Source organism: Crocuta crocuta, unplaced genomic scaffold (assembly GCF_008692635.1).
Source record: "Crocuta crocuta isolate KB4526 unplaced genomic scaffold, BGI_CrCroc_1.0 scaffold580, whole genome shotgun sequence".
Classification (NCBI taxonomy): domain Eukaryota; kingdom Metazoa; phylum Chordata; class Mammalia; order Carnivora; family Hyaenidae; genus Crocuta; species Crocuta crocuta.
This window is the reverse complement of record NW_027527940.1, coordinates 1,276,645-1,303,963: the sequence shown is the minus strand read 5'-3', so window position 1 is coordinate 1,303,963 and position 27,319 is coordinate 1,276,645. Positions and strand designations below refer to the sequence as shown.

At 36.1% G+C, this 27,319-nt stretch overlaps 1 protein-coding gene across 5 annotated transcripts in view; it reads left to right on the top strand.

Moving 5' to 3' along the window:
* The window catches only part of ACAD11 (acyl-CoA dehydrogenase family member 11), a 94,084-nt gene that overhangs the window by 9,522 nt on the left and 57,243 nt on the right, over positions 1-27,319 (top strand). For 2 of the 5 annotated variants that reach the window (XM_077752286.1, XM_077752287.1), the window contains exons 3-9: positions 721-846; positions 1,455-1,616; positions 3,605-3,769; positions 17,195-17,336; positions 17,679-17,800; positions 19,799-19,905; positions 21,004-21,130. In XM_077752286.1, coding sequence (XP_077608412.1) covers positions 721-846; positions 1,455-1,616; positions 3,605-3,769; positions 17,195-17,336; positions 17,679-17,800; positions 19,799-19,905; positions 21,004-21,130 — 951 coding nt within the window. The remainder of the gene's footprint in view (positions 1-720; positions 847-1,454; positions 1,617-3,604; positions 3,770-17,194; positions 17,337-17,678; positions 17,801-19,798; positions 19,906-21,003; positions 21,131-27,319) is intronic. The other 3 variants (XM_077752290.1, XM_077752291.1, XM_077752289.1) reach the window with 3 other exon arrangements.

The following is a 27,319-nucleotide window of genomic DNA, read 5'->3' as shown; positions in this document are numbered from 1 at the left end:
TGCTCATGCTGTCTCTCTCTGACTCTCAAAAATAAATAAAAAACGTTAAAAAATATATTGAAAAAATAAAAAAGAACTGTTGCCTTCATATGAGCAGAGCCAGGATTAAGCCTCATTCATGTGCTGTCCTTTAGCCTAATTTATTATTATTATTATTATTTATTTTAGTGCTGACCTAATTTATAATTGTTATAATTGCTCTACGACTACCTTTAAGGAAAATATTAGCCCCCAGGTCATTTGTTGATGATGTTTTAAAGTTGATTTCTGGGGGCACCTGGGTGGCTCAGTCAGTTAGGCATCTGACTTCGGCTCAGGTCATGATCTTGCAGTTCATGACTTTGAGCCCCGCATCATGCTCTATGCTGACAGCTAGCTCAGAGCCTGGAGCCTGCTTCAGATTCTGTGTCTCACTCTCTGCCCCTCCCCAACTCATGCACGCGTGCTCTCTCTTTCTCTCTCTCAAAAATAAATATTTTAAAAAATTTTAAATAAAATTGATTTCTAGCATTAATGTAAGCTCACAAATAGTTATTAAATTTCTGTGCTTCTGGGGTGCCTGGCTGGCTCAGTTGTAAGAGCACATGACTCTCAATCTTGGGCTCATGAGTTCAAGCCCCATACTGGATGTCAAGATTACTAAAAAAAAAAAAAAGTAAAGAAAATTAAAAACCTTAATTTCTGTGTTTCTGATTTTTAATAATACATCATCCTATTTAGATCGATAGAGAATTTAAAGTGCAGAAAGCTTTGTTTTCAGTTGGATTCCCCGTTCCCAAGCCTTTATTGTACTGCAGTGATGCTTCTGTCATTGGAACAGAATTTTACGTGATGGAACATGTGCAGGTAAACTAACACTTAATCTTTATTGTTGCTTTTATTTTTTAATCATGAAATTAGATGTTAATAAACGATAGTTTATTAATTAACATTTTAGGTAATTTGCTTTGTAAGGGCTTAAACTTTCATTTGAATTTGAGCACAGGCAATGTTGGAGGGATGAAATAGACTAGGAACAAATTTAGTAGTGATTGTTGGCTTATTCTCAAATTTGCCTCTAGGTGGCAATAAAGAGCTATAGTACTAGCAATAACCAAATCCTTCAGATGGTAGAGGGAAAAATACTACTTACTCTAAATAGAAAATCAATCCCTTAAGAACAATAGTAAGTTCAAAGTGTTAAAAATTTTTTTTTTTGTAAACTGTAACTTGAGAGTATTTTTTGTCCTTTAAGTTCATTTTGGAATATACTTGTATTTTTTCTTTAGCATATATACTATAAAACATACTTCCCAAGTGAATGTTTTTCTAGCATATTCTACAAAGAATTGTTTTTTTCAGAAACTGTTACCCTGATTTTTTGTGTGTATAGGCAATGGGAGATTATGACACTGCAAATAATTGGAATGAAAAAACGTATTTTGTTTTAAATTATATTGTAATTGTTCTTTTAGGGTCGACTCTTTCGTGATTTCACAGTTCCTGGAGTTACCCCAGCAGAACGCTCAGCCATATATGTGGCCGTGATAGAAACCATGGCTAAGTTACATTCCTTGAATGTACAGTCGTTGCAGCTGGAAGGCTATGGTAGAGGTGCTGGGTACTGCAAAAGACAGGTAATGCGCCCACATAAAGAGCTTCTTTTCTCAAGTTCTTGGAAATAATATGCGTGACTAGTCAAAATAAAAACTTTCCTGAAACAGGTATAACTTTTTTATTTTTTAATTTTTTTTTTACAAATAGTTTATTGTCAAATTAGTTTCCACATAACACTGTGCTCATCCCCACAAGTGTCCTCCTCCATGCCCATCCCCCCTCCCCCCCACATCCATCTGTCCTCAGTTTTTGTCAGCATTCAAGAGTCTCTCATGGTTTGCCTCTCTCCCTTTCCCCCACCATTTCCGCCCTTCTTCTCCCCCTTGTTCCTCCGTCAAGTTCCTCCTAATCCTCCTATACGTGCAAACATAAGATATTTGTCCTTCTCTGCCTGACTTATTTCGCTCAGCATAACACCCTCAAGGTCCATCCATGTTGCTACACATGGCCAGATTTCATTCTTTCTCATTGCCATGTAGTATTCCATGGTATAGATAAACCACATCTTCTTGATCCATTCATCTGTTGATGGACACTTAGGCACAGTGTAGGAGGGTGCCCATGAAACAGGTATAACTTTTAATGTCAGCCTTTATATTGGTTTGTTGTTAGCAGAAAATAGTCTTATATTTTTAGATCAGGTTTGTTCAGCCTAAGCTTCTGTAACTAACAACATGTACATGAATGCAAATTTAAACCTTTTCAGCCTCTTCACTTAATTTATCAATATATTTTCTATACAGTTTTCCTTTTTAAGTTTTATTAAGCACAACTGTGTGTTTAATACTTCCTGAGTACTGTGTTAGGTATCAAGAAAATAGGGATACGTTCTTCCCCTAAAGGAACATTTTTTGAGAGACCTATACATAAATCTTATTTATGTGAAACTTGAAAATAGAATAAAGGAGTATATAATTTAGTAGTAAATTGTTTGGTACTTATCCTGAGAGCTGTTCCATTCAGAGGGTGCATATCAGTGTGCCCTTACTTAGGTGGAGAGAGCTTTGTGGGAAAGGTCTGTCTTGCACAGTGTATTTAAGTAAGGAGAAAATCTAGAATGATAAGGAAGAGATGGTGAGCATTTCAAACCAAAGGGACAGCAAGACAGGAAATATAGGGTTATTTCCCTATGTATGTGTGTATGTCTTTGGGGTGTGGGGCTGAGGGAAGAGAGAAGGGAACTAAGATTGAGAGAGTACTCATTCTATGCCAGGTCCCATGGTAGGTGTGTTGCTGACCTACTCTTTTAAAATCTTCGTAATAACCCTAAGACATAGGTATTATTACCCACATTTTGCAGATGAGAAATCTGAGGCTAATGCATATCAAATAATACATGAATAAGTGGCTTAGGCATAATTTATACTCAGGTCTGTACAATTCCAAAGATGAAGGTCTTTACTGCACTAAGTTGACTGGAGATACCTTGGGCAAAGGGGAGAGAACTATGAACTGATAAATAATATGGACTTAATTGATGGAGGACTTTGAGAATAGTTTGATTTGTTTGCATTTGATTCTAAGAACAATAAAAAGTCTTTGCACTCCTAATACCTGAAATATATTTAGAAGATTCTGTGGATAATAAAAGTATTAAAATGAAAAGTGAAAATCTCCCTTCTTCCTCCAGCCCCCATATTTCCTTTTTCAGAAATTACTTGTTTCTTGTGACCCTTCCAGAAATCTGCTATGCCTTTTTATTTGTGAATATATGTGTTTGTGTACATTCTTTTATTCTTCCACAAAATAGTTGCAGAATTGATGCTAGAACCCACATTTCTTGATTCTTATGCCAGTATTTTTTTTTCCTGATAAAAATCTAAGTTAGCAAAAGGGAACCAGATGGAAGAGAGATTTAAATGTTTTAGGCTCATGTGAATGTCACTTATAGGTATTTGTCTTGAGCATTTAGGAATAAAACCAAATTTGATATGATTGAATTTTGCTTAAATTTAGAACCTAACCTCTATGTTCAGCTTTATAATTTTTCTTATTTATATATCTTGAGGTATCAACCTGGACAGAGCAGTATAAAGCTGCAGCTCATCAGGACATCCTCGCCATGAACCAGCTATCTGAGTGGCTAATGAAAAACTTGCCAGATAATGACAACGAAGAAAATTTGGTACATGGAGATTACAAACTAGATAACATAATTTTCCACCCTAAAGAGGTATTTAAGTCATATTTTATAATAAATTAAGTAGGTCTTAGCATTTTTGACTTGGCACACATGTACTAACTAGATGTTCCCCTCAGGGCTCTGAAGGAGCCCAACCCAACCTCACTCTTCCTCTTCGGGACTGTCTTCACCACTCAAAACTTTCAGGAAGGAGTCCTACAGATTTTCTGGCATAGGTAGCTGCCTATTTTTAAGTCCAAGTCCAATCCTTAGGGTATCTGATTACTGCTTAAACAGGATTTGGAACTTACATGCATCTCACTGTTTTCTTCAGAGCAGTTTTCATCTACAACAAATATTTAGCTCATCCATGTTCTTGATCTTTTGGTTCATCTTCAGTTCCCTTTTCTTATCTCATGAAGAAATTTTAATGTGACTGTTATAAGTTTAGAGAGGACAGAATTCCAAATGCCTCTTTTGAGGGTTTGAAAGAATTGTATGAGCTTAATATGACCTTTCTCTGTGTAAATGTACTCAGTGTGATCTTTATAAAGGGTTCAAACAATTCAAAACTATAACCTTCCTCCACTGAGTGCAGACTAAGGCCTGAGATTGGAGGAGTATGATGGGAACGAGCAGACCACCTCAGCCTTCCTCATTACCTGTATGCCATTGGACAAGGCACTTGGTCCTTAGTATTCTGACATTAATGTGAAAGATTTATAGTTTCCTGAATCCTATTTGTTAAAAAAAAGTTTTTTCTAGGTTCATTAATTTTCTCAGATGCTAACATGTTTTAGGGCAGTAAGAGCTGATCTGAATTCATGTGCTAAGCTTCTGGGTTTCCTTTCCATACAGGAAGAGGACAGGAGAAAAGTAGCATTATCAGTTACATTGCTGTCATAATTCAAAGTAGTACTGTATCAAATGAGAACTCAAATATAACATAAAGACATGAGCACATTCACCAGCGAGACAGAATACTTCATTGGAAAGTCAATTTTGATATTAAAATGATGTGCATGTAATTCTATATGTGTATGTGTAGACTTTTGTTAATGGCACTGATGAATTCTGAAATAACTTTGTTAAATATAGATTAGGAAGATTAAAGAATGCTAATTAATTACCTGGAAAAAATGTTAAAGCTTATACCTTTAAACCTCAGGCCTGTATTTGATCTGTACCACAGGAGTCTTTAATATTTTAAGAGCCTAACTTTGATTAAGGCAGAGTTTTCTCTGGGTTCTGTAACCATGTACTTTTCTACTCATTGCTAAAGCAAGGAAGGAAAAATTCAGACCTAGATCTCATGAATTTTGTGTCGTCTACCAAAAGACGTTTAAATTTAAGATGAATCATAATATGCTGAAAGTAGTGGCAAAAACACTAAGTACCAAATAGTTACTCCCTTTTAATTTTTAACCTCCTATTAGAAAACCACTTTATCTTAAAGGATTAAAGTTCTCAAACATGTGTCAACTTCCTTTAGATAAGCAGAATGTTCAATAGTTGCTTCTTCTAACTTTTTTTTTTTAAAAAAGAAACAACTTATAGAGGCACAGCATGAAGCTATTTCTCTGCAATACTAATTTGTGACACATAACTTTATCTTTTTAATGTATTAGGGTTATATGGTATCTAGTAAAATGTCTTCTACTTTATACCCAATAACCTCATAATTATTAGTTAAATCAAATTTAATCAGTATCTGTCTCCTATAAATATTGTAGCAAAGTTTTTATGGAAGTAACATATGGTTGGCAGAGTACCAGTCAACTAGCATTTATGCATTACCAACTATTGGCTCTGAAAGATGGGGTTGGAAAGGAAGTACGGGTCTTAATGAGGTCAAAACACAAATGGAGAGAAAAAAATATATAACACAGAGAACAGTATATATCCAAGTGCTAATGTATGTCATACAAACTGAACTGTAAGAACAGAGGGAAAGATGCACTTCACTGACACTGAAAACTCTGAAATAGCTTAATGTTTATCTTTTCCACCTCATTTNCCCAATGTGGGGCTTGAACTCATGATCCCAAGATCAAGAGTTGCATGCTTTACCCACTGCTGGCTCAGTGGGTAAATTTTTTAGATTTCAAAAGTAAATGGGAAAATATTAGAATATGCTTTTTTTGTGAAGGCACTCCACAAATCAGAAAATCAATCCTCAGACTATAGCAAGCTGTATAGGTGTAGGTATGTGCTCACCTGAATATATTCCTAACTATATGATTGAAGGCTTTTTATTTTTTCTTTGAGGATAAGGATTATGTCTTAAATTTTTTTATCTTTGCCTCTAGATGCTCAATAAATGGGGGCCTGCTACACTATTACCTCCTTAAAGCAGTAACTGTAACATTTATGTAGTAGGTGTATGTTTCTGACTGAATCTAAGTTGAAAGAATTGATTTTAATTAATTGTTATTTATGTCCTATGTTACCAGTTAATTTTTATTTTCTGACAGTGTGACCTTAAAGCAAATAATTTAATCTCTCTTTGTGCTTCAGCTTTTATTTTAACTTGTTTTTATCGATATGTAATTGAAATTTTACATTATATTAGTTTAGGTATACAACCCAATGATTTGATACTTACATATACTCTGAAACAGTCACCACAATAAGTATTGTTTCTCCCTTTGCCATATGAAGTTACATAATATGCAGTACGATGTTACTGACTTTAGACACCATGATCTACATTGTATTCTCATGACTTACTTTATGTGGAAGTTTGTACCTCTTAACCCTTTCTCCCATTTCACCTACATCATATACCTCCTTTCTTCTGGCAACTAGGAGTCTGCTCTCTGCATGTATGAGTTCGGTTATATTTGTTTTGCTTGTTCGTTGGTTTTGGTTTTTTAGATACCACATATTAGTGAAATCACATGGTACTTGTCTTCCTTTGTCTGACTCACTTCACTTAGCATTATAACCTCAAGGTCCATTCATGTTGTCACAAATGACAAGATTTCATTCTTTTTTATGGCTGAATAGCACTCCATTTTGTGTGTGTGTGTGTGTGTGTGTGTGTGTGTGTGTGTGTGTTACATCTTTATCCATCCACCAATGGATACTTTGGTTGTTTTAGTATCTTTGCTATTGTGAATACTGCAGTGAACATAGGGGTGCATGTATCTTTTCTAATTAATGTCTACATTTTCTTCGTATTTTAGAAGTAAAATTGCTGGATCATATGGTAGTTCTCTTTAGTCTTTTGAGGAAACTTCATACTGTTTTTCATCATGGCTGCATCAATCTACAGTCCCGCCAATAATGCACAAAGGTTCCCTTTTCTCCATATCCTCACCAGCACTTGGTATTACCCATCTTTTTGAAAATAGCCATTAGGACAGGTGAGAGATGATATCTTATTGTGGTTTTGATTCGTATTTCCCTAATGATTAATGTTGTTGAACATTTTTTTCATGTTACTCTTGGCCATCTGTATGTCTTCTTTGGAAAAATGTCTATTTTTTTATATGTAGTTTATATTTATTTTTAATCAATTAATTTTTAATTTTTTTTTTTTACAAATAGTTTATTGTCAAGTTGGTTTCCATATAACAACCAGTGCTCATCCCCACAAGTGCCCTCCTCCATGTCCATCTCCCCCCTCCCCCCCACACCCATCAGTCCTCAGTTTGTTCTCAGCATGCAAGAGTCTCTCATGGTTTGCCTCTCCTTCTCCCCCACCATTTCCCCCCTTCTTCTCCCCCACGGTCCTCCATTAATTTCCTCCTAATCCTCCTATACGTGCAAACATATGATATTTGTCCTTCTCTGCCTGACTTATTTCGCTCAGCATAACACCCTCAAGGTCCATCCATGTTGCTACACATGGCCAGATTTCATTCTTTCTCATTGCCATGTAGCATTCCATCGTATAGATAAACCAAAGATCTTCTGCCTATTGCTTACTCAGATTGGTTTTTTGTTATTGAATTCTATGAGTTCTTGATCTATTTTGGCTATTAACCCCTTATTGGATATATGACTTGCAGATATCTTGTTCAGAAGGTTGCCTTTTTTATTTTATTTAGGGTTTCCTTTGCTGTGCAGAAGGTTTTTAGTCTGATGTAGTCCCATTTGTTTATTTTTGCTTTTTTTGCTTTTGCCTTGGAATCAGTTACCAAAAAATAAAAATACTGCCAAGAGCAATGCCAGGTAGCCTACTGCCTATGTTTTCTTCTTGGAATTTTGTGGTTTCTGGTCTTATATTCAAGACTTTAATCCACTTTGAGTTAATTTAGGTATGGTATAAGATGGTGGTTCGATTTCATTCTTTTGCATGTGGCTGTCCAGTTTTCTAAATACTATTTATTAAAAAGACTGTCTTTTCCCCATTGTATATCCTTGCCTCCTTTGTCACAAATTAATTGACCATATATGGGTGAGGTTTTTTCCTGGGCTCTTTATTCTGTTCCATTTATCTTTATTTCTGTTTTTGTGCCAGTACTGTTTTGATTATAATAGCATTGTAATATAATTGGAAATCAGGAAGCATGATACTTCTGGCTTTGTTCTTTCTTAAGATTGCTTTGGCTGTATGGGATCTTATGTGCTCCCATACAAAATTTAATATTCTTTGTTCTTTTTCTGTGAAAAGTTCTATTGGAATTTTTGGATTGATTTGGATAATATGAATATTTTAATATTCTTCAATCCATGAGCATGGGATGGGATATCTTTCCATTTGTGTGTTCTTCATTTTCTTTCATCAGTGTTATATAGTCTTCATTGTACAGGTCTTTTACCTGCTTGGTTCAGCTTAGTCCTAGGTATTTTATTCTTTTTAGTACAGTTGTAAGTGGAACTGTTTTTCTTAATTTCTCTTTTTTAAAAAAAATTTTAATGTTTATTTATATTTGAGAGAGAGAGACTGAGCACAAGCCAGGTTGGGGCAGAGAGAGAGAGACACACAGAATCTGAAGCAGGCTCCAGGCTCTGAGCTGTCAGCACAGAGCTGGACGTGGGGCTCATACTCACAAGCCATGAGATCATGACCTGAACCAAAGTCAAACACTCAACCGACTGAGCCACCCAGGTGCCCCATTAATTTCTCTTCTGATCGTTTGTTGTTGCAGTATAAAAACACAACATTGTTGCATGCTGATTTTGTATCCAGCAACTTTACTAAATTTATTTATTGTAACAGCCTTTTTTTGTGGAGTCTTGTAGAATTTTCTATATATAAAATCATATTGGGGGCGCCTGGGTGGCTTAGTCGGTTAAGCGTCCGACTTTCGCTTAGGTCATGATCTCGCGGTTCGTGGGTTCGAGCCCCGCGTCGGGCTCTGTGCTGACTGCCAGCTCAGAGCCTGGAGCCTGTTTCAGTCTGTGACTCCCTCTCTCTCTGACCCTCCCCTGCTCACGCTGTCTCTCTCTCTCTCCTAGAAATAAATAAAACATAAAAAAAATTTAAAAAAAAATCATATTATCTACAAATTAGTGACAGCTTCACTTCTTTCCAATTTAGATGTAATTTTAATTTCTTTTTCTCACCTAATTGCTCTGTACTTCCAATTGCTTAGGACTTCCAATACCAAGTTGAATGAAAGTGGTAAGAGTGGGCATTCATGTCTTGTTCCTGGTTGTTAGAGGAAAAGTTTTCAGCTTTTTACCATTGAGTATGTTTGCTGTGGGCGTATTATATATACGCTTTTATTGTGTTGAGGTGCATTCACTATAATAGCTTTGTGGAGAGTTTTTATCATAAATGGATACTGAATTTTGTCAAATGTTTTTTCTGTATCTACTTAGATGATCTCATGATTGTTAGCCTTCATTCTCTTAATGTGGTGTGTAACATTGATTTATTTGCACATGTTTATTTGCACATCCTTGCATCCCTGGAGTAAATTCCACTTGATCATGTTGTATGACCTTTTCAATGTATTGCTGAATTTGCTTGCTAATATTTTGTTGAGGATCTTTGCATCTATGTTCATCAAGGATATTGGTCTGTAATTCTGTAATTTTCTGTTTTTGTGGTGTGTTGCCTGTTTTTGGCATCAAGGTAATGCTGGCTTATAAAATGAATTTGGAAGCATTCCCTTTTCTTCAGTTTTTTGGAAGAGTTTGAGGATAGATATTAAATTTTATTTGAATGTTTGATAGAATTCACCAGTGAAGCTGTCTGGTCCTGGAGTCTTGCATCTGCAACTCTGTTTTAGTCATTATTTCTTCAAATAAGTTTTTGGTTCCTTTCCCTCTCTCTTCGTCTCCTGGACCCCTATACCACAAATGTCATTCTGCTTGATGTTTCACAGGTTCTTAAGCTATTGTCACTGTTTAAATTTTCTTCTTTTTGCTATTAGTTTTTGGTGAGTTTCACTCTCCTATCTTCTAGGTCACTGATCCTTTCTTCTGTTTCATCCCCTCTTGTGTATTTTTCCGTTCACTTATTGCATTCTTCAGCTTTCTAATTTCTGTTCAGTACTTCCTTATATTTTCTATCTCTTTGTTGAAGCTCTTGCTGTATTCATTCATTCTTCTGAAATCAGTAAGTATCTTTATGAACATTACTTTGAATCGTTATCGGGCAAATTATCTGCATTTCATTAAGTTTTTTTTAATGAAGTTTTATCTTGTTCTTTTGTTTGGAACATATTCCTTTTTCCTCATTTTGCNGGCAGTCAGCACAGAGCCCGACGTGGGGCTCGAACCCATGAACCGCAAGATCATGACCTAAGTGAAAGTCGGACGCTTAACCAACTAAGCCACCCAGGCGCCCCGTCCCTGTCTTTGTTTCTATGTGTTAAGCACAACAGCCATCTCTCCCAGTCTTAAAGGAGTGGTCACAGGAAGATGGAATGAATTTCAGTACGCTCTCTGTGCAGTCCCCCCGGGGGTGATAGCCTGCCAAGGATACCTCTCTCTCTTATCATTTCAGCGCCATGGGGCCCAGAAATGCAAGCCACTGGAGCCAGGCACTCAAGAGATGTCCCTTCTATGAACAGCATGCAGCTCCCAACTTTGGCAGGGTCCTAAGGGAGGGATGGGCCAGGACAGTACCATCCATTGGATTTACTGGGGTGATGCCAGCTAGGATGAGGGAGCACCAAGCTGCCTAGTTCATTTGCTGGTGTCAGTGAGGGAGCTCCCTGGGGTGAGGGAGCACCAAGCTGGCTAGTTCATTTGCTGGTGTCAGTGAGGCAGGACTATGTGGTAGCACAGGGCCAGGGCATGCCTATCTGCTGGGTTCAGGATGGGGTGGCCACATCTTCATCCCCAGAGAGAATTTGGATAGACCCTTGCCACTCCAGTAGATGCTTGAAGTTTAACTAGTGAATCTCCTTCATATACCATCTAAGTTCTTTCTAACCTGCTGCTTTTGTTTTGGGTCCCAAAATGGGTAAGTCTGTGCATGAGCCTTTTAAGAGTGGAGCCTTTTGGTTCTCCTGGGTGTGAGGCCCATTGGTTTTCAAAGCCCGACATTTTGGGGGCCCATTTCTCAGGTGCAGTTCCCAAGGATGAGAATACATCATCGGGATTGAGCCCTGCGCTCCTCAGGGATATAGTTCATATTTGTGAGATCCCTCCTACTTGTGGGTTGCCACACTGGAGGGTGGGGTTTTGATGAGACTACATCTCTGCCTCTCCTACCCATCTTGATGTACCCACCCACTTTTTAAAATTTATTTTTAGGTAATCTCCACACCCAACATAGGGCTCAAACTCACAACTCCAGGATCAAGAGTTGCATGCTCTACTGACTAAGCCAGCCAGGTGCCCTTGAAGTAGCCTTTTTATCCTTTATGGTTGAGGAGCTGTTCAGCCAGTTTTCAGGTCTTTTTCAGAGACAGTTGTTCTCTATGGAGCTGAAGATTTGGTGTGTCTGTGGAAGGAGTTGAATTCAGGATCTTCCTCTGCTATCATTTGAACCACTCACTTATTTTAATTTTTTATTTTAAAATAATTATAGACTGACAAGAAGTTGTAAAATGAGTACAGAGGAGTCTTGTATACCTGTCATCCAGATTTCCCAAATGGATCTCACACAACTGTAGTATATTATCCAATGCCAGGGAATTGACATTATGTGCCTTTTGAATTGGATAAAGAAATACAAAATTTCAGGGTTGCTGGGAAGCTAAAATGAAATAATCAATATGGAGCAAGTAGCTGGTACCTGGCACAGCTGTGCTTGACTTGTTTCAATTCTATTCTTTTCCATTATTTTCCTCTCTATTTCTCTGTTTTACTTTTCTAAAATTGCCTATCAAGCTCTATTCTTCATAAACTATTAAGGTGAAAGTAAATATTCATAACATGTACAAAAAAGCAGTGGTTGTAGGGGATCAAATTATAGGAAACTTTAAAGTTGTACTTTTCTGTAAGTACAACCTCTGTCAAGTTGTACTTGTCTAAGGTTTGAGATTTTATCATTTTGTGATTTTTTTCAAAGAATAGCATGCTTTACTTTTATCATCAAAAAACAGAAGACAAATTTAAATGATAAACCTTCCAGGAATGTGTGTGGTAAGCCAGTAAAGGATTACTAAAAAGGGTATGGCAAAACCAAAACTTATTACTCAGTTTTGCAATCCCTCATTTCCATTTACTTATATGTAAAGTATTTGAAGCATGTTTGAGCAAGTATTTCAGTAGTACAACATGCCTACTGCAGTATTTAAAAGAAATCCAGTTTTCCTGAAAAATACTGTTAACTTTTTTTAAGAGAGAGAGAGAGAGAGAGAGAGAGAGCAGAGGAAAGAGGCCGAAGGAGTAGAGAATCCTAAGCAGACTCCACACTCAGTGCAGAGCCCAACATAGGACTTAATCCCACTACTTTGGAATCATGACCTGAGCTGAAAGCAAGAGCCAGATGTTCAACCAACTGAGCCACCCAGGTGCCCCTTGTTAGTTTTTTAAATATATCTTACCCACCTGGCAGAGAAATATTTAAGGAGTTTAATGTGCACTTCAACTTGAAAAACAAATATATTTAATTAAAAACAGATAAGCCTATACATATTTCATCTGCATTCATTAATTAGTAGTCAGATATATTTCAGATAACATGTATGCTGGTTCTTCTGAAGTCCTCTTACAGCCTTCTATAAATTAATATATAGAAGAAAAAGATTTGATATGGAAACAAAACATATATTTTTAATGGCTTTTTCTTTTTAATTTTCTCCATTATCTCTTAAATGTTAGTGTAGTTGAGGAGAAGCACAGTTATAAAATTTAACTTCATTGCTAGAAAAGATGTGGCATTTGGGTGTTTTTCAACCCCTTTACATTACAGATATTTAAAAAATACCCTTTAGTAAGTGCTCGGTGTTAGCAAAGCCAGGTTTTGAACTCACGCCTATAGACTTGCAATGTTGTATAAGTTTTTCTACATTATACTGCTTTTCCCCTCTGGAAAAGGTTAACTTCATTGGTATAGAAATTGGTTAACTTCATTGGTATAGAAATTGAAACCCCTTGTCTTTGATCACATCCTCTTTACCTTCTATCTCTCTCTCTCTCTCTCTTTTTTTTTTTTTTTTTTTTTTTTTTTTTTTTTTGGAAAAAGAGCATGCGAGCGGGTATGTGGGGCAGAGTGAGAGAGAGAATCTTAAGCTTGGCACAGGACTTGATCCCATGACTCTGGGATCATGAGCTGAGTCCAAATCCAGAGTTGACACTCAGCTGACCAAGCCACCCAGACACCCCTCTTATTTCTTTATACCTCCCCAAGATGCTACAAATTTGATTGCTCTTACTTTAAAATCCATGAACCCCTTATGACTTTGACTTCTTATCCTGCCTGGCCAATGTGGGCAAGGATCAATTATTTCAAAAACTACTTTCTTTATTATCAGTTGAATTAATAATTCTTTGACTATGGATATATGCAAGTAATATAAGAGTTGTAAAGTTTCCTGAACTTATATTTTTTATTCTTCCAGATTCTTCTTACCTCTTGATTTAACATAGTCTCTAACCCTAATCTTGGATCATTATATTTTTGCTTCAGAATAAAATCTTGAATCAGGTTAAGAGAATCTGGGACACATGTATGTTGCATAATTTTATCTAGGCTGTAACTCATCTTTTCATAAAATCTATGACTTTTATAAAAATGGTTGTTTTTTTTTCAAATCCTTTACATTCTTTGCAGACTACCAAGTTGTTTTTCTCATTTAGATTCCCACTCTCAGTGTGTGGTCTTGTCTTTTGCTTGGCTTATTTTTGTCCTTGTAGTCACTTTCTGGCACAAGCTGCTTTCTGGGGTTCACAGGCTCCTTGAGGTCTTCTTTATATTGTTGAAGACATTTCAGCACTCTACACAACCTGTCATTTTTTTTAAGTTTATTTATATATTTTGAGAGACAGAGTGAGCACACTCATAAGTGGAGGAGGGGGAGAGAGAGAGAATTCCAAGCTGGCTCTTCACTGCCAGCATAGAGCCCAATGTGGGGCCCGAACTCACGAACCGTGCGATCATGAGCTGAGCCAAAATCAAAAGTTGGTCCCTTAACAGACCAAGCCACCCAGGCACCCCAGTAACTATCTGTTTCATGCAGGTTGATGGATAAGATTTTTCCTAAGCCTCATTTCCAAGAAAAGTTGTCACTCTGAAGCAGCTGATTTGTTTTTAATCTATATATGCTATAAACATTTTGATAGGTCATGCTTCATGCTTTATTTTGTCCATTGAAAATTCAGAGCAATGTATAACTGTCCACACTAACAAAATAACTTTACCCCTAGTTTCATCTTTTTATTTAAAGTTCTATTAACATCTTCTTCCCTGCCTTTTTTATCTACTGTTTGTTATGTTGGATCATATGTGTTTATTTTGTTTTGAAAAGGTAATACATATATATACACACACACACACACACACATTTTAAGAAAATCCAATAGTACAGAAAGCACACCTCGAAAAGTAAAACTCATTGTAGAGGACAATCAACGAAATGAAAAACTATTTGTTGTTCTGAGGTTTCAGAAAAACTGTCAGAAGTCATTTTATTATAAGCTTGTTAGCAAGAAGATGAACTAGTAAATATTCATTTTAATCACTGGGAATTAGACTGATCTTGTTAAAGCTCCACACACAAACAGGTGTAGATGGCATTCTGATAAACTATTACTACTTTACAGTAATTGATAAAGTTTGATGAACCATCAACTTAACTCAGTGGCCATTGTTTTATAGCTTTGTGTAAATTACCTAAAAAATGTTTTAAATAAACTTAACTCCAGAGAAGATTTCCAGGCTTCAGTAGAAAAAAAGATAAACATTTATAGCATAAGCTAGTATCTCATCTTCTTTTCTTTGGATATTAAGAGGATAGAAACAAATAGATTAATATAGAGAAAGATGCATCCAATCCTTTTTGTGTTTTCTTAACAAATCTAGCTCATATAATTTACAGTACAGTATAACCACAACAATAAAAGGTCTTAGTAAGTCACATTATGGAGGAGGGAGGTAATCAATTTCTTCTTTAGTTATAATAAAAAATTTTTGAATGCCTGCTAAAGGCCAGGCTCTGTACTTATTAAATATTGGCCACCTATTATGTGTCAGTTACTTTGCTAGGAACTGGTAAACAAAACAAACCTGCTACTTGCCCTCATTTAATCTGCACATTAACTCTACACAAGAGGTATGTTATGGCTGAGAAAATTTGAGGCTCAGAGAGGTTAACTAGATTGTTCAGAGTTACACAGTCATTAAATGGTGGAGCTAGGATTTGAGTATAGGTCTCTTATTCCATAGTCTGTGTTCTCCCACAGTGTTATAATACAAGTGCGCCAGAGGGGCAAGGGAGTGCAAACACATACACAGTTATAGAAAGGCATGGAACCCAGTAACTTGCATTGCCTAGCTGAGCCTGCTGTTTTATCTGGCTTGCATAATCTTGTTTCGATGAGTGGTGCAGCCTCCTCACTGGCCGCCCTGTAGTCTATTCAAAACATAGCAGCCAGTGTGACCCTCCTAAAATTAGAACCCTATCATGTCACTCCTCTGTACAGAAACCTCCAGTGGAGGTTCCCCTCCCTGTACCCCCATTCCTCCTGCCTCCATACCTTGAAGTAAACTCAGCCATTGCTGTTAGTTTGGTGTATATCCTTTCAACTTTGGGTATTGGTTTATAACCTTTTTATTTAAACAAAAATAGGATCAACTATACATATTCTACATATTCTGCAAATTGCCTTTTCTCTTATATTTACAATCGAATAGCCTGTGTTCTTTTTTTTCTTTAAGTTTATTTATTCTGAGAGACAGAGAGAGAGAGAGCACAAGTGGGGGAAGGCAGAGAGAAGGAGATAGAATCCCAAGCAGGCTTTGCGCTGTCAGCACAGAGCCCGACATGGGGCTCTAACTCATGAAATCATGAGATTATGATGTGAGACAAAACTAAGAGTCTGACACTTAACGACTGAGCCCCCCAAGCACCCCAAATAGCCAGTTACAAAGCAGAAGGAGGAAAGTTTTCTGTTTTATTGGTTCCAAACTACATAACTATTTTATCATGCTGCTATATAATTGTTAATTTTATCTTCATAAAACAAATAACATCTTTTAAACAATTATTTTTGTATCTATGACATGAAATAACTCATTTTAAAAATTACTGTTGCCCTAAAAGTGTAATATTTGTTATGCAGTAAGATTTTTCCCCAGAGCAAACTCTTTAACTATGCATGACTTGACATAGATATTGAATTATAAGTAATTATTATAATTTTTTTTTAATATTTTTTTATTTCTAGGAGAGAGAGAGAGACACACACACAGCGTGAGCAGGGGAGGTCAGAGAGAGAGGGAGACACAGAATCTGAAACAGGCTCCAGGCTCCGAGCTAGCCGCCAGCACAGAGCCGGACGCAGGGCCCGAACCCACGAACCGCGAGACCACAACCCAAGCGAAAGTCGGACGCTCAACCGACTAAGCCACCCAGGCGCCCCTATAATTTCTTAATAAAATTTTTTTAATGTTTATTTTTGAGAGAGAGAGACAGAGCACTAGTGGGGGAGGGGCAGAGAGAGGGAGACACAGAATCCAAAACATGTTGCAGGCTCTGAGCTGTCAGCCCAGAGCCCAATGTGGGGCTCAAACTCATGAACCATAGATCATGATCTGCGCCAAAGTCGGACACTTAACTGACTGAGCCAACCAGACACCCTGGGAATTACTACAATTTCTTCTTAACCGTAGTTAAACTTTCAGTTGAGCAGTTTCAACTGCTTTTGCCTCTACTAATTGGTAGAGATATTAAGGGGATGTAAAATAAAATGTTGGAGAACAGAGTGCCAATAATGGAGCCAGAGGACTTGGCTCTACACGATCAAGGCTAATGAGTTCATTTGATAAATGCGATGTGCCATTGTAGTTAAAGACTGCAGACTATGGCCTCAAATTTGCTTTTGATGAAAAACAGGATTTCATCTACTTCCTTGTTTCAGTTTTATATTAAATAGGTGAAAACCTTTTTATTTTAATTTCAGTCTCGAGTTATAGCTGTACTGGATTGGGAGCTTTCAACCATTGGTCATCCTTTGTCAGACTTAGCTCATCTCTCCATATTCTTCTTTTGGCCAAGGACAGTTCCAATGATAAATCAAAGTTCTTATTTTCAAGAAAACATAGGTATGAAACCATCATGTTGCCTAAATTGCTATTAATATGAAATATTTTTCATAATTAAAAGGTAAGATTATATAGCAATTTTAGGTAAGTATTTGTTTCTTGAAACGTTTCTAAATCATTTCGTTCTTGATTTTTCTGAACATAGCATTTCACTTTTAGTAATTTATGATAAAATATAACCCTTTATATACATCATTCATTTTAGAAATCAACATTCAGAACTTGTTATTTGGATTAATGGTTACTCTATTCAGTTTTGTATACATATGCAATATTATTAAAGTTTGAAATATTCACCATAATATCCTCTATTAAATTTTATAATATGTGCTATTTTTATAGGGATACCATCAATGGAAGAAATTATTTCAATATATTGCCGCCACAGAGGAATTAATTCTGTTCTTCCTAACTGGAATTTCTTTATTGCCCTGGCCTATTTTAAAATGGCAGGTATAGCACAGGTAATTAATTGTTTTTAGCCTATGTTTCACTTTTATTAATGTAATGTTCACAATATTTTCTGGTCTTCAGGAGTTGTATATTCTTTGTCCTTAGATCATTTTGCTTTTGATAATGACAAATACCAGATATGATTGAATATGAATCCAAAATTTACAGAATAGGAACTTGGCAAGGGAAAAAATTGAGTAGCAAAATGTGTTATCATTTTGGGGGGAGGGGAAAAAGACATAAAGGGAAAAAGAGAAAACCGTGTGACAATTGGTTATTTCCTGAATATCTAGTTTAAGAAAGAGCTAAAATCTTTTAATGATGTTTGCTTCAAAGTATAAAACCATTTATTAACAGGGACTATGATAAGGAAAGAAATAATTTTGCACGTCCCAAAGCCTAACACAGTACCTAGAATATAGTAGCCTCTTAATATACATTTTTGAGAGAATATATGATTAAAATTTTCCATTTTCTAACAAGGTCTTATTTATGTGATTAATTTTGAAAGGAAATTGAGCATAAACTTTGTTTTTTTTAAATTCTGGCTTCATCTAAAATGTATTCTTCTTTACACTGATTTAGTTTCTATATGCTTTGAATCTCAGGAGTTTATTTAAGTAATTGAGATGCTTCATCAGTGACAAAGGGCTAGGGCTTGGTGGAGTATATAAATAAGAGATTTCAGGAACAAAAAAGAATGGGAAAAGAAGAATAAAGGTTTTTTTTCTCCTTGTCTCCAGAGTCCATGTTATCCATGAACAACTGAAATGTCTTTTAGGATATAGTTGTATTACATTTAATCCTGTGTTTTAGAATCATGTTAATCATATTGGATGGGTTTCTCAAAATAGGGGTTATGGTATGTTTTTTATATTTATTAGCTTCGAAAAAGGGCCTTGATTTTAAAATGGATTTTCATTTCAAACAAAAATTTGAATGGGTTATGTTGAAATTAATATGTATGTCATATACTATATGTGACAATCTTAGAGATGATCATAAACATTCCATTCTAACTATAAGTATGAAATTGGAAATGATGGAAAAACTGTTAGAGGGTATTATTGCTTATAGAATTACATGAAGAAATAAAACTAAGGAAATTCAGTTTATTGTATTTGGGTGGAAGGAACAGGGGAGAGGAGAGTGTGCTTTGTTGAAAGCATAGAATATAGAGAAGAAGGGCACCTGGGTGGCTTAGTCGGTTAAGCTTCCCACACTTGGTTTCAGTTCAGGTCATGATCTCCTGGTTCCTGAGTTCGAGCTCTGCTTTGGGCTCTGCATTCACAGTGAGGAGCCTGCTTGGGATTCATTCATTCATTCATATTCTCTCTCTCTCTCTCTCTCTCTCTCTCTCTCTCTGCCTCTCCCCTCCATGTGTTCTCTCTCTCGAAATAAATAAAATTTTTAAAAAAAGAACATGGGAAAGAAATAAAAACTAACTAACATTCAACTAACACTGGTCAAGGAGACAGTTAACTAATCTAGGAGTCAAAAAAAGGAAGGAAAATNCGAACTGCGAGATCATGACCTAAGCGAAAGTCGGACGCTTAACCGACTAAGCCACCCAGGCGCCCCAAAGGAAAATATTCTTAGAGATCATGTCATTGCCTTCTCTTTACAGTTTTATAGGTTTGTTTGTTTTTTGTTTTTTGTTTTTTTTACTTTATTTTGGTTTCTGTAGATTTTCCTCCCGTGTGAAGGGAAAACAGTGATCTTACAGAGGTGATATAATTTGACAGTTTGGTATCTTTGTTAACTTCTAAACTCATTTTCAAGTTTGATTTGATTTTCAGTTACAGTTGTTAGGATAAGAGTGTGTCAACCAAATTATGCTTGTATACTCTCTAAGGAGGTATAATTATCCCTGCATATAAATAAATAGAATTGATGATGGGATTTACATCTTGATAACTGTGAGTTTAGGGACTCATATAGTAGAAGACTGGATAGCTGAAGAACAGTTTTCAATGAATCTTAACTGCTCTATGTTAATTTATTTATAGGGTGTATATAGTAGATACATTCAGGGAAATAATGCATCTGAGAATAGCTTTCTGTTTGCCAAGATTGTGCAACCTCTGGCAGAAACTGGATTACAGCTCTCAAAACGGTAAGCAAAATGAATTCCTTGGATAACTCAAATTAGAGCCTTTATTAGATATATGAAAATTGCAAACTTTCAGATAGGGACCATTTTTATATTGCTTACACCAGGATTGCTGCTACCAATCACAGTAATTTTTTTGGTAAATCTCTTATATGCCTGAAAATAAAATGACTTCGAATATAAAATTACATTTTATAGAGACACCTAGGTGGCTCAGTCAGTTGAGCATCCAACTCTTGATTTTGGTTCGGGTCATGATCCCAGGGTCTTGGGATCCAGCTCTGTGTGGGGCTCTACACTGGGTGTGGAGCCTGTTTAGGATTCTTCCCCTCTCTCCCACTCACACATTCTCTCTGAAAAATAAAATAAAGTAACATACTGTAAAAGATAATTTATTAACTTTAGCAGTATTGCTCTCTTCCATCATATTTTATGAAATTTTATTCAGTCACTTCATAAGTGTCTTTGAAATCCATATCTCCATCAGTGGAGCACTTTTCAAGGCATCTAATTCACTTGCCAACCACACACTCCCATCTAAGTGGTGTGATCCATAGCACTTACTGAGTGCATGGATGATGCTGTCCCTGGAAACTTGTGTCCAAGCCGTAAGTTCCCATGGCATAACATTAGGACAGTTAGGTCTTACAGTGCATTTATAGATGGATATGTGTGATCTCCTCAATGTAACAACTGACTGTGTTGCTCTTCATAAAGATTTTTAAAGGCCTTGTTTATAATGATAGCCAGCAGTATTTGTGAGGAATATACTAAGAATTACTAAATTTGCATTTAATTTCTTTTCTTCCTTTTTTTTAGAGATTGTGATTACTGACTTTAATAAAGATTCAAAACTGCTACTGATGGAGGTCAGGCCAGGCTTATGTTTTACCCAAGTAGTGCTTTCAGCATTAAAGTTTAACGTTCAAAGTAAAGAGCTTCTGCATTCACTCCATAATATGAAAAACTTAAGAAATTCCAAAATATAGCTACTCCTGAGGGATATTTTAGGAGAGTTGGAGAAGTCTTCACATTATATACAGAAGTATAGAATAATGATTTGGACACCTTTGTAACTTTTTTTTGTTTTTTGTAATAAAGGACTTTTGGTACTACACCATCACAGATTGATACTTCTCAACAGTTGTTTGGACAGAGTAAGACAGGCCAGGAAGTTCTTACTAGGGTGAAGCATTTCATGAAAGAACACATCCTTCCAGCTGAAAAGGTAAGTACCATACAAACAAGCAGAATGTATTTGTGTTCAAGGACTGTTGATGAATGACATCTGTTATCTCTGCTTCTAGGAGTACCATGGTATCCTAAACTGTCCTTAACTCATTCCACTCTTCACCTTAGCACTGAGCTACTGCAGAAGCTGATAAGCTTCTAAAATATGCCAAGGGAATGCCACAGATAAATTGTTGGAATTAAAATTTTGTCAAAGGTAATTAACTGTTGTAAAGTTGAGATCCTAAATACATTAAGAGTAAAATATTACTTTAAGGCCTTTTCCTGAGTCAGTGACTTTCAGCTTTTTTTTTTCTTTACTGACTCTTTTGAGAATTAAGAAAACTGTAGAGTAAATAAGATGGTCATAACCAGAAAATTTTGCATATCATTTCAATCTATTCACAGATAACACTACCTCTCTCCTCATAAGCTGCTATTTTAAGGTGTTAAGTAAATAACACTCAATAAATAACTCCGTAAGTTCACTGAGAGTAGAGAAGTAATATGGTACATTCATTCATTTAGTTAACATGTAATTATCAGGTACCCTAAGAATGGGTTAGGCATCTGGAGAGCCATTGAAAGTAAGAGAAAGAAAAAGACAGAGCTAATGCTTCCACAGAGCTTACCCTTTAGCACAAAAGAAATACATTAAATAAGGATGATAAATGTTGTGAGGAAAAGATTAAAGCTGTTATGAAGATACATAAGGCTGGTGGGGCCAGGTATGTGTGTGAGTTGAACACTGGTGTAGAAATTATAATGGTTTGATTCTAGTCCATTCCTTTTACAGGTTAGATGGTCATGGGCAAATAACTTTAATTCTCAGTGCCTTGATCTTTTCACCTGTGATGTGAATAGATACGAGTAGATATACAATAAATTCTTATTTTAATTTTCCATGATTCTGAGAAGTCTAGAGTTGGACTGACAAAATCAAACAGAAAACTGAAAAAGACCAAAATTCTTTCGATAAAAATATTCAGAATTGATATGTGTTTATAAGGCAGTTACTATTGTTGTTTGACTTACATAAATAATTCCCATATTTTTAGTAAAGATCTGGCATGAGTTGAATTTTGCTGACCAAGTGGAGTATAGTTTTTCCTTGTTATTGTTAAGAAAATACTACTTAAATATGAGGAAGTTCTTTCTAAAATAGTCTCCTCTTACATGCGTTCAGTGATTAAGATATCACTTTGGAACTTTATAATCTAATTAGTACATATACAACTTTGAGTTTTAAAATTCTTAACTTTTGGGTGTTAAAAAGGAAATGCAACACTTTTGTTTCAAAATGGCAGCCCTGAATTCAGCATTTATCTCCTTTCCCTCAAAATCCCATTAACAATAAAGAAATTTGTAAGAAAAATAGCATGAATTGCTGAAAGCACAAAAACAGAAATAGGACAGACATACCAGAGGACTAATGGTTTTGAAAAGAGAATGAAAATTGGATTTGGAAAGCAGAATGAATCATACCAAAGAATAACCCTTAACAGTGAAAGCTACATCTCCAAAGCATCTGAAATAAGAGAAGGCCGTAGCACACGCAGTAACCTTTTTTTTTTTTAATTTACAAAAAAAATTGATTGGCTGGTATGAAGAGCAAGAGTGAGAAGAGAAAGAAATCAAGCCCTTTATCTGATATGTCATTTGCAGCTATCTTTTCCATTCTGTTGGTTGCCTATTGGTTTTGTTGATTGTTGCCTTTGCCGTGCAGAAGCAAGAGTGAGAAGAGAAAGAAATCAAGATGTTTGACTAATTAACCTGCATGTGGGCCATGGGGTTAGTTCTCTAACACTCCTGCATAGCAGTGGCCTTTGCTCCAAAGGGAAGGCTATAAGAGTACTCTAAAAAAGCAAATGATCAACTTAGACTTATCATGATGATCATTTCATAACGTGTATAAATGTCAGATCACTATATTGTACATCAGAAGCTAATATTGTGTGCTAACTATATTCCAATTTTTTTAAAAAGACCAAAAAAAATGAGGAAATTGAAGCCCAGAGAAAATCAGCTAGTTGCCTAAGTCAAAGAGAGAAGGAAGCCAATGCAGAACAGTGTGGAAATCCTGGGTATTAAGAGTTATAGGATGGGTTCTTATTCAGACTTTGCCTAAATTCTACCTTGAGCAAAATACGTCCTTCAAACATTCAACAAACATGAGCAGCTCTATGTACTGGTCACTGTGCTAGATGGTGGGGACATATGATATTAAATCTTCTTAAGCAGGACAATATTAAGTAAGGAAGACAAGTTGATACCTTCACAGTCAAATGCGAGAGGAATACAATGAATCAACAGTAACAACACTAGTTAATATGCATTAAGAACTTAACTCCTCTACCAGTTACTGTACCAAGAACTTGAGGTATACTAACTCATGTCATGCTTGCTGAGGGGGTACAATTATTATTCTGGCTTGAAAATGAATCAGAGAACATTTAAGCTATGGGTAGTAAACTTAGAACTTGAAAGAAAGAAAAAAAGGAAAGAAAGAAAGAGGGAGGGAGGGAAAATGGGGAGGGAGGGAAGGAAGTTAAGGAAGGAAGAAAAGGAAAGAAAAGAAAAAGGGATGGAGGAAGGGGGTGGGGAGAAGGAGGAAGAAAGAAGGGGAGGGAGGGAAGGAAGTAAGGAGGAAAGACAGGACAAACTAAAAAGAAAGAAAGAAAGACAAACTAAGAAGAAAGAAAAGGGAAAAAACAGCAAATTATCTGTTTCAAAGAAGCCAGGGCTTCAACATGAAGGTCAGTGCTCTCGAGTCCTCCATTTTAGGCCTTTTTCTCTTTTTTTAGTGGGGGGTTTGGTGTAGACCCCCAGCTTGCCCATCAGGCTGCCTGACTCCTGCCCACTCACCCTGAAGTGAAGCATATTGTTGACATGCTTGTGCTTGGAAACAGCTGATTATTCAAAAGAGAGGCCAGAATTGGCAGAAGAAACCAAGTAGCCTTGCTCTTTGATTTATGGATGTGAATGGGAAAAAAAGTAACACAAATTGGTTTGTGATACAACTGCTGAACTTAATAGCATGCAGCTATGAAAATATTTACAGAGTTTTCAATGTAGAAGAAAATGTTTAAGTAAAAAGCAGTTTATAGCTTTAAAGGGAAGATTAGCAGTATTTTGTGTGGCAAGGAATGCCACAGTCATTTTATTGTTGCTGATTTTTCATATCTGGAATATATCCACGCATAATAATGTGAACTTTTTCTTCCATTAAAAATCTTAAACTGGGATGCCTGGCTGGCACAATCAGTGGAGCATGCAGTTCTTGATTTTGGAGTTGTAGATTCGAGTCCCACGTTGGGTGTAGAGATTACTTAAAAGTAAAATCTTTGAAAAAAATCTTAAACCAGTATCTGTAAAAATGTTTTGTCCTGTAGAATGATTCTGAACAATACTAATCCCTGTCTGTGAACATCTACATTTGAAATGATATCAGGAGAAAAGTAATTAGCTTTCTCAAAATGGGAGGGGAAGGTCTGTAAACTTCTATCCAATATTATTATAACTAAGTTTATAAAAATTAAAAGTCATATCTAGAAAACATGATTCTGTCACATAATACACCAGTTTTTTAGCAGTACACCTCTTTAGTAAGACTTGTAATGACTTTTTCTTAATACTTTTACATACTTTCCCAAATTTTTATAATGGGAAAAAATAAACTTCATTTAAACTATTCAAATGACCATTGAAATTCCTTGGATATCTTAAAGTGAGAACATCAGAACCCATTATTTATGAAAATGTTAAAAGGCAATTCTTCCTATTTAAAATGGGTAAGGAGTCCTAAAAAATAGCATGTAAAGCAGGAACTAGCAACGGGTTCTTCAGAACACACTTCTAACGTAATGATAACATTAGTCATGTTTTTCCTACTCAGGGTAATAATGTACTAGTAAAGAGCTATCATTGTTTCTTTCTAACAGACTTAAGTTTAAAATGAAAAACATATAGCAAAATTATTTGTACGCTCAGATTTTCAGCCAGCATACTTCAAAGCCATATCCCAGTCAGTGAATGAGGAAGTTAGATGTTAAAGGTGCTATTTGGGGAGAATTGATCAGGCACCAACCTTATTTTCTGCTTTCTTCTTTCACCAACAAACTTTTTCATACTCTAAGAACTAAAGAGAACTTCTTTGTGATAAGATATTTTAACTCTGACTCCTGTGATACCACAGATAGACTTTGCAGATCTCTTGAATGGATAAACTTTAGAACAAGGAATTTCTTTTCTTTTTTAATTTTTTAAAATGTTTATTTATTTTTGAGACAGAGAGAGACAGAGTGTGAGCAAGGGAAGGGCAGAGAGAGAGGGAGACACAGAATCTGAACCAGGCTCCAGGCTCTGAGCTGTCAGCACAGAACCCAATGAGGGACTGGAACCCAGGAACTGCGAGATCATGACCTGAGCTGAAGTCGGACCCTCAACCGACTGAGCCACCCAGGCACCCCTAGAACAGGAACTTATAAATCACACAAGTTTTTAATAATAATATAAACATTGGCATATTTTAACTTCTCAGAACTTTAGGATCATAAAGAGGTAGTCAGAGATGAGGAATTTGTAAATGTATTGCATAATATATTTCTTATCAGACACAGTAACATTGACTATTTCCACAGTAATAAGAGGGATGGAAATAATAAACAACCCTAAACAGGAAATCTCCAATTAAACTGACTTCCTACACAAATGACAAATGCTGTTTATCCTAGTGGCTTTGAAAGAGCTGTCCTTTTGTTGATTGTTGATTGTGGAGTTTGGTGAGTTTCTTACAGATTTTGGATACTAGCCCTTTATGTGATATGTCATTTGACGCTATCTTTTCCCATTCTGTTGGTTGCCTATTAGTTTTGTTGATTGTTTCCTTTGCCGTGCAGAAGCTTTTTATCTTGATGAGGTCCCAATAGTTCATTTTTGCTTTTGATTCCCTTGCTTTTGGAGATGTGTCGAGTAAGAAGTTGCTGCAGCTGAGGTCAAGGAAGTTGTTTCCTGCTTTCTCCTCTAGGATTTTAATGGTTTCCTGTCTCACATTTAGGCCCTTCATCAATTTTGAGTTTATTTTTGTGTATGGTCTAAGAAAGTGGTCTAGTTTCATTCCTCTGCATGTTGCTGTCCAGTTCGCCCAGCACCATCTGTTAGAGAGGCTGTCTTTTTTCCATTGGATACTCTTTCCTGCTTTGTCAAAGATTAACTGGCCATACATTTGTGGGTCCAATTTTGAGTTGTCTATTCCATTGGTCTATGTGCCTCTTTTTGTGCCAATACCATACTGTCTTGATGATGACAGCTTTGTAGTAGAGGCTAAAGTCTGGGATTGTGATGCCTCCCATTTTGGTTTTCTTCTTCAATATTACTTTGGCTATTCGAGGTCTTTTGTAGTTCCATACAAATTTTAGGATTGTTTGTTCTAGCTTTGAGAAGAATGCTGGTGCAATTTTGATTGGTATTGCACTGAATGTGTAGATTGCTTTGGGTAGTATTGACATTTTAAAAATATTTATTTTTCTGATCCATGAGCATGGAATGCTTTTCCATTTCTTTGTGTCTTCTTTATTTTCCTTCATAAATTTTCTATAGTTTTCATCATACAGATCTTTTATATCTTTGGTTAGGTTTATTCCTAGGTATTTTATGGTTTTTTGTGCAATCGTGAATGGGATCAGTTTCTTGATTTCTTTTTCTGTTGCTTCATTATTGGTGTATAAAAATGTAACCAATTTCTGTACATTGATTTTGTACCCTGCAACTTTGCTGAATTCATGGATCAGCTCTAGTAGGCTTCTGGTGGAGTCTGTCAAGTTTTCTATGTAGAGTATCCTGTTGTCTGCGAAAAGTGAAAGTTTGACTTCTTTGCCAATTTTGATGCCTTTTATTTCATTTTGTTATCTGATTGCTGATGCTCAGACTTAACCAATGGAATGGGAAAAGATAGTTGCAAACGACATATCAGATAAAGGGCTAGTATCCAAAATCTATAAGGAACTCACCAAATGCCACACCAAAAATCAAATAATCCAGTAAAGAAATGGGCAAAAGACATGAACAGACACTTCTCTAAAGAGGACATCCAGATGGCCAATAGACACATGAAATGATGCTCAGCATCCCTCCTCATCAGGGAAATACACATCAAAACCACACTGAGATACTACCTCACGCCAGTCAG